The sequence below is a fragment of the Antedon mediterranea genome, chromosome 4 (assembly GCF_964355755.1).
Source record: "Antedon mediterranea chromosome 4, ecAntMedi1.1, whole genome shotgun sequence".
NCBI classification, from domain to species: domain Eukaryota; kingdom Metazoa; phylum Echinodermata; class Crinoidea; order Comatulida; family Antedonidae; genus Antedon; species Antedon mediterranea.
Window position 1 is genome coordinate 35,477,991 of NC_092673.1, and position 16,078 is coordinate 35,494,068.

General features: G+C 32.3%; 1 protein-coding gene across 1 annotated transcript; it reads right to left on the reverse strand.

Annotated features, from left to right (window-relative positions):
• Positions 1-4,258: 4,258 nt before the first annotated feature.
• LOC140047843 (uncharacterized) lies at positions 4,259-15,154 on the reverse strand. Its single transcript, XM_072092875.1, has 13 exons — positions 14,780-15,154; positions 12,916-12,986; positions 12,451-12,771; positions 11,834-12,172; positions 11,272-11,664; positions 10,423-10,473; positions 8,844-9,371; positions 8,175-8,243; positions 7,863-7,934; positions 7,646-7,705; positions 6,041-6,091; positions 5,806-5,907; positions 4,259-5,496 (listed from the first exon to the last, which is right to left on the reverse strand). The coding sequence occupies exons 2-13, from the start codon at positions 12,980-12,982 to the stop codon at positions 4,259-4,261; spliced, it is 3,291 nt and encodes a 1,096-aa protein (XP_071948976.1). The 5' UTR covers positions 12,983-12,986; positions 14,780-15,154.
• Between the last annotated feature and the right edge of the window lie 924 nt (positions 15,155-16,078).

Consider the following 16,078-nt stretch of genomic DNA (forward strand, 5'->3'; position numbering starts at 1 on the left):
GGTCGATTATGAGAAGCGGTGCCTTATGAGAGGAGGTGATCCCTTACTAGAGGTGGTCCCATAACAGAGATGGTAGCTTACGATGCATGGTCGTTTTAGAAAGTTAGTTGCTTACGAGAGGTGGAAAGACTGATAGGTAAGTAAAGATCGATGCATTTGCACATGATTTAGACATTTTTGTAAAACATATAACATTTTCTACTTTAGCTGGCGATAGTAACTACATAAGCTGTCATTTATTCAAGCAATAGAGATATCTTAGTTTTTAATAGAGATATCTTAGTTTTAAATAGAGATATCTTACTTTTAAATAGAGATATCTCTATTAATAGAGATATCTCTATTAATAGAGATATCTCTATTAACAGAGATATCTCTATTTAAAACTAAGATATCTCTATTAAAAACTAAGATATCTCTATTCAAAACTAAGATATCTCTATTCAAAACTAAGATATCTTAGTTTTAAATATCTCTATTAAAAACTAAGATATCTTAGTTTTAAATAGAGATATCTTAGTTTTTAATAGAGATATCTCTGTTAATAGAGATTTATCTATTAATAGAGATATCTCTATAAAAACTAAGATATCTTATACTTGTTTTAATTGTATAGTTTTAATTGTATAGGTGTATTTTAAATTGTGTAACACAGTAATACAAATTAATTAAATTTTTTATATATTCTGTATATTTTATATTCATTTTTAACTTGTATTAAGTTGTATGTTACAGGGGTTGCGGACACAAACGTGTTATGGCGCTCTGTTGCTGTCGCAACCCCCGGACCGCTTGTTGTCGAATAAAGAAATGAAATGAAAATGAAATGATATCTGGTCCCTTAAAAGAGGTGGTCATTTACGGGAGGTGTGGTCGTTAAGAGAGGTGGTCGCTTACGAGAGGTGGTCGATTTTGAGAAGCGGTTCCTTATGAGAGGAGGTGATCCCTTACTAGAGGTGGTCGATTATAAGAAGCGGTCCCATAACAGAGATGGTAGCTTACGATGCGTGGTCGTTTTAGAAAGTTAGTTGCTTACGAGAGGTGGAAAGACTTATAGGTAAGTAAAGATCGATGCATTTGCACATGATTTAGACATTTTTGTAAAATATATAACATTTTCTACTTTAGCTGGCGATAGTAACTACATAAGCTGGGAGTATGGCGCGCCAACCTGTCATTTATTCAAGTAATAGAGATATATGCTATTGACTGAAAATGCACAGTAACAACCACTGTACTTCATTTACAATCCCCCTGCCCCATTTAACACAAGTATATGCTATTGACTGAAAATGTACAGTAACAACCACTGTACTTCATTTAAAACCCCCCTGCCCCAATTAACACTAGTATATGCTATTGACTGAAAATGCACAGTAACAACCACTGTACTTCATTTAAAACCCCCCTGCCCCAATTAACACAAGTATATGCTATTGACTGAAAATGCACAGTAACAATCACTGTACTTCATTTACAACCCCCCTGCCCCAATTAACACAAGTATATGCTATTGACTGAAAATACACAGTAACAACCACTGTACTTCATTTACAACCCCCCTGCCCCAATTAACACAAGTATATGCTATTGAATGAAAATGTACAGTAACAACCACTGTACTTCATTTACAACCCCCCTGCCCCAATTAACACAAGTATATGCTATTGACTGAAAATGCACAGTAACAACCACTGTACTTCATCTACAACCCCCCTGCCCCAATTAACACAAGTATATGCTATTGACTGAAAATGCACAGTAACAACCACTGTACTTCATTTACAACCCCCCTGCCCCAATTAACACAAGTATATGCTATTGACTGAAAATACACAGTAACAACCACTGTACTTCATTTACAACCCCCCTGCCCCAATTAACACAAGTATATGTTGACTGAAAATGCACAGTAACAACCACTGTACTTCATTTACAACCCCCCTGCCCCAATTAACACAAGTATATGCTATTGACTGAAAATACACAGTAACAACCACTGTACTTCATTTACAACCCCCCTGCCCCAATTAACACAAGTATATGTTGACTGAAAATGCACAGTAACAACCACTGTACTTCATTTACAACCCCCCTGCCCCAATTAACACAAGTATATGCTATTGACTGAAAATGCACAGTAACAATCACTGTACTTCATTTACAACCCCCCTGCCCCAATTAACACAAGTATATGCTATTGACTGAAAATGCACAGTAACAACCACTGTACTTCATTTACAACTCCCCTGCCCCAATTAACACAAGTATATGCTATTGACTGAAAATGCACAGTAACAACCACTGTACTTCATCTACAACTCCCCTGCCCCAATTAACACAAGTATATGCTATTGACTGAAAATGCACAGTAACAACCACTGTTCTTCATTTACAACCCCCCTGCCCCAATTAACACAAGTATATGCTATTGACTGAAAATGCACAGTAACAACCACTGTACTTCATTTACAACCCCCTGCCTCAATTAACACAAGTATATGCTATTATTTACTGAAAATGCACAGTATAATAATATGACATATTGTTTAGAAATATTATAACATAATTTGTATAATATTCACTCAATCACAATGAATAAAGCATTTACATTTATATTACCAAAGATTATGATAACAAACAAATATTAGTATTAAAGTAAAAAAATATTCCATCCATTTTATTTTATTTATTTATTTTATTTTATTCAAACTCATTCAACAGCGGGAAACCCGCCCCTTACAGAATGGAATAAACTATACCATATAAAAATATATATAAATCATCTTAAAATCTAGCAATACAAATTTATACAATTTTACTAATTTTATTACAAAAACAATTATAAACAAAACGGCACATAAAGAAGATTACATTTGGAATTACGAGTACGACAACCAACAGCTTTAACATGAAAGGAAAACAAGGAGATAAAATTACAATTGAAACGGGAATTCATACATTTATACAAAAACTGAAGATCGAACATAGAACGACGAGAGACAAGCGAAGGAAGAGAGACAGACAAAGGAGGACAGTGACAAGTAGAATACACAAAACGAACAAAACGATCTTGGACTCTTTGAAGACGGGTACTATGAACAGACGAAAACGAATTAGACACAACACTACAGTATTCAAGATGGGGACGGACAAGAGAAACATATAAATTAATTAAAGTATTAGAATTTTTAAAACACCAGCAATTACGACGTATCATGCCTAACATTCTATTTGCATGACTAACAGCAGCATCAACTTGAGGAATAAAATTTAAGTTACAGTCGATAATAATACCAAGATCTTTATGACGATCAATTCTTTCCAAAACATGATTATTAATGCTGTAATCATATTGGATATATTGTCTTTTCTTAGTAATCGTCATAATTTTGCATTTTGGTAAGTTTAAACTCAGCTTCCAGGTGGTGGTCCATCTGAAGAGTGTACCAAGGTCATTTTGAAGGGAAACAGTATCATTAGGGCCATTTGTAACAACCTGATTTTATTAAGTTTAAAACTTTTGCGAAAGTTTCACATTATTACAGTATTAAGAAACGACAACTTTAAATAACCAAACATTATCATAAATAAATCAAAATGATGTACAGTTAATACTAAATTCAGGCACTTTGTCATCAGTATAAAAATATTAATTTTTCATATACGAGATATATTGAGGTAATGTCAGTTAATTTGTGTTCGTTTTTTTTTGGCTGCCATATGCATCCGTAATTTTCAATTTATATTATTTTAAATGGTCTCAAGTCAAAAATGAAAATGCCTCTAAAGTATCTGAATCATGCAGTTTAATGAATGTCAAATTAAGCTGCACTTAAATAACATAGCAGTTATACATAGTAAAATTCACCATTTATACTCTGGAAGTGTTGCCTCCTATCCTGCACTATATCATTAGGTAAATAACACCACTGCATGTTAAGCTTTTTCAGTTTAGGAGAAATAGCCAGTAATGTGGTAAGTAAACAAACTGTGATATTCGTGAGAGTATTCTCACGGATATCAAGATTATCTAATTCCAACACTAGGTTCCTATTGACACATTCCCTCACCATAGCATCTATGATAACACCTGACAGCCTGCAGTAGCTTATGTTAAGTGTTTTCAGTTTAGGACAAATAGCCAGTAATGTGCCAAGTGAAGAACCTGTGATATCATTGAGTGAATTCCCAACGATATTAAGATTATCTAATTCCAACACTAGGTTCCTATTGACACATTCCCTCACCATAGCACCTATGATAACTCCCGACAGCCAGCAGTTCTACTGTATATGTTAGGTGTTTTCAGTTTAGGAGAAATAGCCAGTAATGTGCCAAGTGAAGAATCTGTGATATCATTGAAATTATTCTCACGGATATCAAGACTATTTAATTCCAACATTAGGTTCCTATTGACACATTCTCTCACCATAGCATCTATGGTAACAACTGACAGATTGCAGTAGCTTATGTTAAGTGTTTTCAGTTTAGGACAAATAGCCAGTAATGTGCCAAGTACAGAACCTGTGATATCACTGAGAGTATTCTCATGGATATAAAGACTATCTAATTCCAACACTAGGTTCCTATTGACACATTCCCTCACCATAGCACCTATGATAACACCTGACAGATCGCATCTGTACATGTTAAGTGTTTTCAGTTTAGGAGAAATAGCCAGTAATGTGCCAAGTGAAGAACCTGTGATATAATTGAGAAAATTCCCATGGATATCAAGATTATCTAATTCCAACACCAGGTTCCTATTGACACATTCCCTCACCATAGCATCTATGGTAACACCTGAAAGCCTGCAGTAGCTTATGTTAAGTGTTTTCAGTTTAGGACAAATAGCCAGTAATGTGCCAAGTGAAGAATCTGTGATATCATTGAGAGTATTCTCATGGATATCAAGGTTCTCTAATTCCAACACTACTCCTTTCTTTGATAGTGCATCAACAGTATCATTCAAAGTTACACCTGTTAATTTACGTAATTGAAGCATTTTGAGTCGTGGTGCATTAATCAACAAATGAATTAAAAATGATGTAGAAAGAAGCAAACCTGTATCAATTGCATAATACATGTTTTTCCTATGTTGAAAAGCTTCTATATTGTATTTAAAGGTGTATTTACTACATTCAGTAGACAGACATTTCACCACATCATCAGTACATGATTGACTGATTTTAAGCAACACAATCCCTTCATCTTTTACAGCAATCAAAACATGAGCTAGCATTCTACCAATGTCTTTTGATGGTTCCTGTCGAATCCATTCCCATCTATACCTATGTTTCCATTTTTCATCCTCATTCAGACTATTTATCATCTTTATGATACCCTGATCTGTTTTAAAGCTCTTACCACGTCTCATGTAAGTGCAAAATCTTCTTACAGAGTTACATATCTCATCTACAGCATGTTCATCTGTCATTGTGTCTTGACTTAGTAGCTGTTGATGTAAAGTTGAGGGCTCACTATCATCAATACCTGTAAAAGAAATTCATTTAATAATAATAAGACACGGTGGAACCAGACAATGGGTGTGCAGCAATTTGATATAAATATATTTACAGGATCTCATGTCAACTATTACAATATTAACTGTATAATAGGTTTAAAAAATATAAACACACAATTCTTAAATTGTATTTTTAGATGTAAACAATTTTTAATTATATTCTGTAATTAAATGTTTAATAAAAAGCAAAATATGAATAAAAACATTTTATTTTCCTTTAAAAAATAAATAATAATAATAATAACAATACATATATTACATTTACTTTTTTTAATTACCTTTAAATAGTTTCATTTCTTTTGGTGATGTCTCAGAATCTGTTTTAACAGAACATTTTTTCTCTACAAACATTTCTCTTACATAGTCTCTTAATGTTGTCTCTATCAAAGAAATCAAATATCAAATTATGTATTATATAAAAAGTATTTATATTTTGTTTTAATACGTAAAAATAGTAAAATAATTTTAGTTTTTCATTTAAAATTAAAATACATGATTTATTGTCAGTCTTACTCTTTTTTGATTTTCTTGGTTTCTTTGCTTTAACTTGATCTTCTGACTCATCTAATAAAACAAGAGGAAATACTACAAATTAACTTTAATTCTTTAAACTAGAGGGTGAGCTCGCTTCGCTCGCTCCCCCTCTAGGAAGTGTAGACGATGGTTCTCGGAATGATAATGTTCTCCTTATACATTTTCTGTCGGTTACCATTATTGAAAATGCTTGACATTCGTAAAACTAAACTACTTTGTTTCACAGTGTTTTAGATGATTAATAACATTTTAAAGTATAGTTTTTATTGTTCCCTTTGGGGAGGCGGAGGTCATTTGAGGGAGGTGCTTATTCGAGGGATATATGTTAAATTTTTTAGTTTTAATAATAATGGTAACATTTATAATCAAATGAAATCCTCTAATACAGTAGATATGAAAAGTGGTAAAAAAGAATAACAAATGCTTGGTAAATTTTGTAGATAACAGTGCGGTGAATTCTACTACAAATAGTTGTGTTATTATAAATATGTGGATGAACGTTTATTGGATAGTTGGGTTGGGGGGGGGGGGGTTATTATTCAAAGTGATGTTTTATTGGAGAGGCGTTTATTCAAATGAATACCATCCTAATAATTATTAATACATTATTTAATTTAATCATCTTTTGAAACTGCCGTAACAGAGTGGGCCCAAGAAAGAAGACACGGCTTGCAACATGTGCAGACATCTCGGTCCTAACGGGACACAGGAAGATAGCCTACAGTTATTCCTGCAAGCTTACTCAATAAAACTCAGCTATCGGGATTTCACTCGAAAAATGTCTTATCATCAAATCTCCCTATGTAATTTTATAATACTATTCCCCACAATATATTCTGATTCTTTATGACGTATATTTAATTTGATCTTTATTAATTTGCAGTATAATTTAACTACTGTACCTTCACACACGCGTGGTATGTTTTAAAATAAACAAACAACTGAAATGGCTATGACTCCTACTATCTGATTTTTTTTTCGTCTTCCAAAGGGACACTGTATTGATTGATGGAAAGTGCCTGTTTCCAGTCACCTTTAGGGTCAAATCTATTATTTTAACTGCTCCCTTGTGTTTAAAAGAGAGAAAATATTTGAAACCAGGTCGTTGGAAGGTGAACTTATCTTAAACCCGGAAATTACTTTGACCGGGAAGAATTGAAATTGAGAGGAAAATCTAATGTTGAAATCATAAATGTTGTTAAAAAACTCTTTATAATATCTTCCTAAGATATAAATATGGAACAATAGCGTCGGCGTGCACACTAATGTTATCAAATCTACGTTTCGCGGTACATCTCGGATAGATAAGGTAGGTATCCAAGGCGGAGATTTGTACCGAAGTTTTTGCATTGTGCTCGCCTATGTCAGAATTAACCATAATTTATATATAGATGTCCCTTTTATTTCCATTTTCTCATATAAGGTTTCAGTAAATGGTGTTTCCAGTGTTTTTCAAGCTTTGGTTTAGATTGACTAATTGTTGCTAAAGATACTGCTGCTTCTGGTAATTTTCCAGTTAATTTAAAAAGACTCAGCTCCCAAAACAATTTACTTTCACACATCTCATGGTTACAGTATATTTACTCTTTCTTGGTTTCTTTGAATCGTCTGACCTCTTTGCTTTAAATGGATCTTCTTCTTCACCTATTAAAAAACAAGAGAAAATGTGAAATGATGTACTGTATTATCCATATCTTCTATATTTAAATTTAAAATATTACGATTTTTAAATCATTGATTGTAGCACAAATATGTTTACAGAATCACAAACAATGAGGTTTGTTGTTTAAAATTAAAATACATGATTTATTGTCTGTCTTACTCTTTTTTGATTTTCTTGGTTTCTTTGCTTTAACTTGATCTTCTGACTCATCTAATAAAACAAGAGGAAATACTACAAATTAACTTTAATTCTTTAAATGTCCCTTTTATTTCCATTTTCTCATATAAGATTTCAGTAAATGGTGTTTCCAGTGTTTTTCAAGCTTTGGTTTAGATTGACTAATTGTTGCTAAAGATACTGCTGCTTCTGGTAATTTTCCAGTTTAATTTAAAAAGACTCAGCTCCCAAAACAATTTACTTTCACACACTTCATGGTTACAGTATACTTACTCTTTCTTGATTTTCTTGGTTTCTTTGAATCGTCTGACCTCTTTGCTTTAAATGGATCTTCTTCTTCACCTATTAAAAAACAAGAGAAAATGTGAAATGATGTATTATCCATATCTTCTATATTTAAATTTAAAATATTACAATTTTTAAATCATTGATTGTAGCACAAATATGTTTACAGGATCACAAACAATGAGGTTTGTTGTTTTAGAAATCTCTCATTGTAAGTTTTTTTTTTCATTTCATTTATTTTGTCTCATAAAAATACAATATAAAAAAACATGGACATGAACAAGAAGACATCACACAAAACCAGGAAGAGACAGGATTGCTCAAAAACGAAATTAATAACTATATAGTAGGTCTTCTATTGCACTAACCGAGTGACAGATATTGCTCTCACATGCCATGAGATATCAAACAATAAATGGTGCTGAAATGTAATGTTTTTTTAAATAAATAGTATGGAGTGGTTTTAAATACTAATTAATAGATTTTACTTAATTATTTCTCCTTTTTTTTATCTTATGTATAATAAAGAATTTGTAAAATGTGGAATGCTTTAGATATTTTGGTTTGATTAACTAGTAATGAATAAAATATTGATTGCATTATAATATAATAAATTATTATCCTAATTCAAACTGCCATTACATAAAATATGCATACATTTTGATAGACCTTCTTCAGGTTCTCCAAGCTTCAAGATACCCAATTTCTCGATAAATAGTTGCATCTTTCCTTCACTGATGATCTGTCTGTTTTCAAGATCATTAATCAGACACCATTTATCTTCATAAGATGTTGGTGCCTCATTAACAAGATCACTGATGGATTCCACATTTTTTGTGGTCAGCTTATTTCCAAATTCTACCAACACGCATCTGTGACGACTGAATTTTGAAACCGAAATCTCCTCGACATTTGGGAAAGTTACAACTTCCTCTTGAATTTTTCTTACTAATTCAAATTCTCCTGTAGCATTGATGGTGTCGAAAAACAATGTGAGATCTTTGCTCGTCAGATGATTAGATTCAATTAAGAATTCCAGCAGGTCTCTTGTGCTAGATGCCTTTTCTAGCATATGAGGGAGCAGAAGGTCTTTGTACAAGGTTTTCAGCAAACTGAGTAAATCCTTCTTGTCATACCAGCGAGAAAATTCTGCTTTAATGTAGGTAAAAATATAATCTCGTAATCCTAGATTGAAAAGAAAAGTTGTAGTAAAAATTATTTCAACGTATTTGTTTTCAGAAAAAGAACAACTATGAAATATTTGGCTTCTTCCGTTAAAATCATGCTCTCAATTGACATTGTCTATAACTATTTAAAGTACCTTGCTTTGATAAGATGTGAACTAATAATAATTTCAAAAGAAAAAATTGAAATATTGTAATCACTGACATTTTAAATATTTAGTTGCACAGTACTGTATGCATACTTTATTATGTAAGATATCAATAGAAAAATATTCAATGTAAATTATATCCATGACAGAACTGGTAATAAACCCTGCCAGGCATCATTGTAAAATGGTCTCCTAACACAAACATTACCCAAGAGCACCACAGCACAACCACTCATCATACAATAAACTCATTTTATATAGCGTAACTTTCAACATGCCAGTACATTAGTCAAAGTTTTTGAATAATCCAGTCATTGTGTACCATGATGATCACCAAATGTCAAATTGGTTTCATAAACCGCCTATTATACCTAATGCAGACTATAGTCGCACTTTTATTTTTATCATCTGTTTATATCATTTAAAATGACCTGAAACGTGTAGAAAGTTTAGAAATTTATTTTGAGCGAAAATACCAATGTTCAAAATGTTTCTGATGATATAGGAAGATGACCCTTGACATACAGTATACGTGTGTCAAGTGGTATTTAAAAATATCTACGCGACCATATTTTCATTAAATCAAAGTTACGTGCACAAACAACTACATATATACGTGCATCTGCTGGCTAAGTTACAACATAACTGCTTTCGCCGTTTTAGAGATCTGCCACCAACAAAAAATGATTAAACAAAAAATTCTCTGGACAATAATCGCTCTTCTGAGAGCTATAGCCTAATAATTTTCAGGTTGTTTAAAATTGTTGTAAGAGATGTTGACGTTTTTTCAATTAGTCTCATAGGCTATGGGATAAGTGAACATTAGACATTAATAAGTATAATTGTAAGATCTGGAGTTTTGTTTGAAAATCAACCTTATTGCCCACAAAGAATACAACTTACCTAGCTGTGGACTTAAAGACCTCTTAAATTCTTCTGATATTCCAACCTTATCTGTAAAATATAGTTGTTTTAACATCAAATAGCTATGAATTTATTGCCAATAATACTTTTAAAAAACCCACAAATTCTCTTCAATACACAGCATTGATAAAGTATACAGCAACACAGTACAATCCAAATCAAAGTTAGCCACTGTTAAAAACTGGGTGAATCTAGACATTTTCAAGAGGGCGTCCAACCATCTGGGAATAGCGGGTTCTGTATACGGAGCTGGGGTCCCGTTAGGCATTTGAAATCAGCACTGCTGACTCTTATGGCAGCCCCTGCATCTAGTATCTGTCTCAGACCTCTGGTCAAGGTGGGCACTGGACGAGAGAAGCCCTTGATCAATGTCAGGACCAATCAAGGTGCTTTAAACAGTCCTGGCTTTGTTTGTATCAAACCTGTTAGTGGCGGTAATTATCGCTGTTGGTTTCGATTGAATAAAATAAATAAAAAAATAAATAAAACAAGAAACGGCCACTACTGGAAATTGGATTATACTTTGATATATGAAACAAAATTATAAGTCTCCACAACCAGCCCACCATGGTTGGGGCTGTAAATTTCATTTATATCTTAAAAGACCGCCCAGGATTGACAAAGTGGAAAATTTCTATTTTTGTTTTTGTTGTTGTGTAAAAAAGGGCACCTGTACAATTTAGGGCCTTCCTCTTGGATCCGCCCTAAAAAAATATATTGTCATTGCTATAATATTAACAAATACCCTGTTTACATGGTTGAGTCATTCTTACTCGTATAAAATGTTCAATTTCAATTAAAAAAAATTAAAGCAAAATAATTTCTCACCTATTTCCTTTATCTTTGTCATTGCAGATTTTAAATCCTGTTCTTCAATTTTAACACCAAGCAATTGGTGTTGAAATTCTTGCTGGAATTCCTCTGCTACTATTTTTGCCAAATCTCTTTGTAGCGTTTTATTGCAATACGCTTCCCAGAGGTTTTCTAATGCTTCAGAGTCATACGCAGTTAAATATAACACTAAAGATCCTGTTCCTACGTGTGTGAAATATAAATGAATACTCTTAAAGTAGGTAGTAAGAGTTTTCATAATACTATCACAGTGACGTCCAATAACTGCTTTATTTTGTTTTTCCATGTTGGTAAAGAAGACCTCCAGAGCATGTGGGCGTTCCTTGTCATCAATTGATGATAGGTTCTTCATCAATAATAATTGCACACCTTAAAAGATAACATTATTAACATTACATTAACTAATTAACAATATATATACTTTTTTCATTTATAATACAAGAAAACAAATTAAAACAGTTTTTCTCAATATTTACGACTTGATGTATAAAATTCTGTATTACTTTATTTATTTTTCATTTTAATAAACAAATATTACCTTGTAGTTCCTCATTAATGATTGTCTCCCAGTTTTCTACAAAGTTTTGCTGACTTTCGATAACAAATATTTGTGCTAAATTTTTAATAAGCTGTCCATTCAACTGTATGTCTTTTAATTTGGATAAGGCAGATCGACTATCTGAAGCTAGAGAAAACACTAGCGACGTATTTGGATTCACTGCAGTTATCAAGTTGCTTAAACTGAGAGAGGGATTCACATTTTTGAAATGTTCACTTAGTTTTGTGAACATATCCTTGCAATATTTATTAACTTCTACAACCAAGTCTCCATCTACTTCTTCTTGATTAAATTTGATCTTTAGCTTAATTTCTGCACCTTTGAACAAATTTTTTTTATTTTATTAAAAATGTTTTTAAAAACAAATTTACAAGTCAACAATAACAACATGACCATCTGCAGATTATTCATGGGGTTGTTTTGGCCATTAGGCCTCAACTGCATAATGTATGCATATAGTAGTGGTGTAAGTTATAAAGAGGAAGCTGCGCTGAATTTTTGCTTGATATTGGCCGGGGATCATTGCAAAAAAAAATTTTTTTTTTTAAATGTTCATATTTTCCATAGCAATGTAGAAATAAATTGAAAATAATTACCATTATCAAGTAGTAAATTTCTTGCTTTTTCCGGAAGAAGTTTTGCAAAGCGCTTTATTTTTTTTTCATCTTCTAAACGTAACTCTCTTTCCAGATAATAAACAACTGCCCAAATATTTGGTAAATTATCGGCAACGTTTCTCAATTTATAGCAAGAAATTATCTCATCTAACGTATCTTCTCTAACTTCCTTTAATGCCTTGAACAGTCGTTTTCGGTAAGGCGACAACATTTGTGTATTAGTATTTGGAATACCATGGTCTTTCATATACTGACTTACAAGATCAACAGCGTTCTGTAACTTTAAAAGTTTTGCTATGTCTAATAAAAGGCAAACATTATCAGTTGAGATAACACCATTTTCTTCAAGTGTATTAAATATATCGTTTGCTATAAAGTTTGGTTTAATATCTCCGTGAGGGAGGATATTCAAAAGGCAGAATTTCAACATATCATACTTTTCACCTTTATAGTGTTTACCAAGTTCAGCCTTCAAGTCATCAAACTCATCATTCCTTTCATGAAATGCCATTTTCCTGCAAAATAACAAATATTATCTTCTATACATTTTTACACTGAAAAATTAATAAATAAATTAAGCATTGTAGTACAGTAGTAGCAGTATGGATCTAGACCTGTTGCAACTTAAAATTCTGTCACCCAGTCTCTATCCAGTAGCAATACCAAAAAACTTCAACCAATACAGAATCGTGGGTAAGATCGACTTGTTTTCCAAGTTACTAAAACTGTAGCGTGTATATGTATGTGTGTAACTGTTTTAAGAAACTTCTCCTATCTTATATGGTACTATTAAATTATTTTTTCAAGAGGCCCAGTATTAAGAAATAAGCTATACCAATACCTCTTCAAGAAATATCTGAAAACGCTATCATTTGTATTGTTTCCTGTTTTAGAATTTGTTGGTGTTGTTGTATTGTTAACTACAATAGTCAACTATGGAGGTGTAAACAAAGTTTATTTTATACCGCCTTATCTCAGTCCATCAATAAATTACTACGAAAAACCCTAAAATCTATTCACTTTGCTCACTGATTCTACAGTATATTAAAAACTACCTGCGTGAGTATATAATTCATGTTACATATTATGTTAGCAACGTTTCAATTTCCAAGTGCCAATAATCAATGCTTCTAGCACATTACACAACGCTGCTCTACCAAAGACTTCAACTTGATTACAATACAAGGTGTTGTTGCTATTCAAAATCCTAACACCTTAGAATTTATGTCACATAAGTCTTGCATGGCAAACTATTTTTGGAAAATTTAACTTAAATTTCAAAAATAGTTTGCCATTATAACAATTACTGTCGAGGGTCCAGAGAAATATATGAGTCGAGAATCGAAATATCACACGGTTATATGCTTCCTTTAAGTCTTTATTTACCAATACCGTGATAGAGTTGATTAACTGTGAAACAATAAAAAATGACATAATAGTATGGTTAGCTATTATTTATAAAGTTCTTGGTTCTTAATTTAAAACTGGTTTAACATGACCTATTTAAACAATTGACAGAATGATAATATTAACATTGATCCATCAGCAACAACCGCAATTAATACAGTCTTCTATAATAATGCATAATTGGTGTCCAGTATTAACATTACTATTATAATATGAGCATAAATATTAGCTATTCAAACAACAATTTAACCAAAAAACAAGCATATAAACTGTTATGCTTTCATAGAAGCAACAGGTATATCTCACTTATTAGTCCAGTCAAAAGTGTGACGCGTGAGGGCGCACTTTATTTTATGGAAGGCCATTTTGATTTGTACATTTTTAAACACATATTTGTATTGTAAATATTTTAGTTTATACTTGGGTTTTCTTTATAAGTTATGTATTTTATTATACAATTTATTGTAAACTATATTAAAATTATTGTATAAACTATTAATTTTGTAGGTTTTTAGCTTTGTTAATGTATTTTTTAACGGGCGCTAACACTGACAGCGTCTCGTAATTTCAGTCACGCTTCGTCGCATTCGCTGTACACAATAATACGACATGAGGCGGTTATAAATTGGGTTTAAAGTCTAATTTTCTCGTAAAATCCCAAGTTTTGCAAGACGCAACATCAAGAAATGTTATTACCTATATACATAGAACCTACGGATGAAATTTTATTAGGGTACGTTCTTATACCATGGTGAGGGTGATTTTTGACTGGACTATATGAGATGGTCCCTGAAAGTTAAAACAAAGTTATCTAGGCCTAGCCTACCAAAAGTACCAGCCATAAATAACATCTCAAATAACACAACAAAATGACTATATTCGATAAGAGAATTGAGCTTACCGAATTCTGTAAACTTTCCCTGGCTTATGGTTCAGTAATTTATACAAAAACTTTCTAAAATCTCTCTCTATTTATCTCTTATAATCTCCAACTAACTTCTTAAATCCTGTCTTCTTTCCTTTTCACACAAAAAAGGCATGTTACCATGCAACCTCCTCATAGATCATATTATAATAGGTTGCCACAGAAAACCAAATATTTTGCCCAATATTAATTAAACTAGAAGCAATGGCTTCTACAATAACTAACATAAACAAGAATATTTCTTACAAAAAACGCTGCTTGCTTATTGTTATTGCTAAGGTCAAGTCTGGGGGTCACTTCATCACGCCTAGATACTTCAAGTATCCTATTACAAACAAAAACTTCAATGGACTGTTTTGATTTCAATCAATCAATCAATTCAATGATTATCTGACAGAGAATTATATCATGGGACTCATAAATACCAGAATGCTTTGGGATTTGTCATTAGACTCTTTTCTCAGCCGTTTTTGGATTCAACAGGTGGTACCAATAAATTATAGTGGAGTTTCCATTTTAACAAAAATGTCAAAGTGTAGTATAAAGCTGCTTGATTTCATCTAATGAATGAGTCATCTCGTGTGACGTAGCGGGCTAGAGCAGCAGCGTGAAAATAAATGCTACAGTAGTACAGGACTACATAACATTGTTATTTCACCAGATTGTATGTATTCCATATACTTCTGGATTTATTTTACACTGCTGGACATGATAAAACTAAATTGTGTTACTACTACTAAACATTAATTAAAGTATATCAAAACAAAAAACATAAAAAATCAAGATGAATCAAATCAAACTTTCAATCGTGTCATTTTATAGTTAATATTCACTTTTGACCAACAAAAAAATTATGACAATAATGATTTTGCTTATAAAAATACAAGATAAACAGTTAAATTTAACCAATAATTGACTGCCTCGGTTTTAATCTTTGGAGTCCTATGTAAAACCAAGGCAATCAAACAACTGGGCGCTAAAGCTCGTTTCCCAAGAGAGGCTATCATAACAGACTTTGATTTGCGTTTAGGCTTCGAACAACAGAACTGATCTCGCTTGCCAAGATAGGCTATCATAACAGACTTTGATTTGCGTTTAGGCTTTAAACAACAGAACTGATCTCGCTTGCCAAGATAGGTTATTGTAACAGACTTTGATCCTCGTTTAGGTTTCGACAAATTCAATTCATACAAAGCCGTCAAATTCTAGGCTATGTACACCATACGTTGAATTGTTTGTATTGCTATTTAATTGTATTTTAGTACTTTAAAAAGT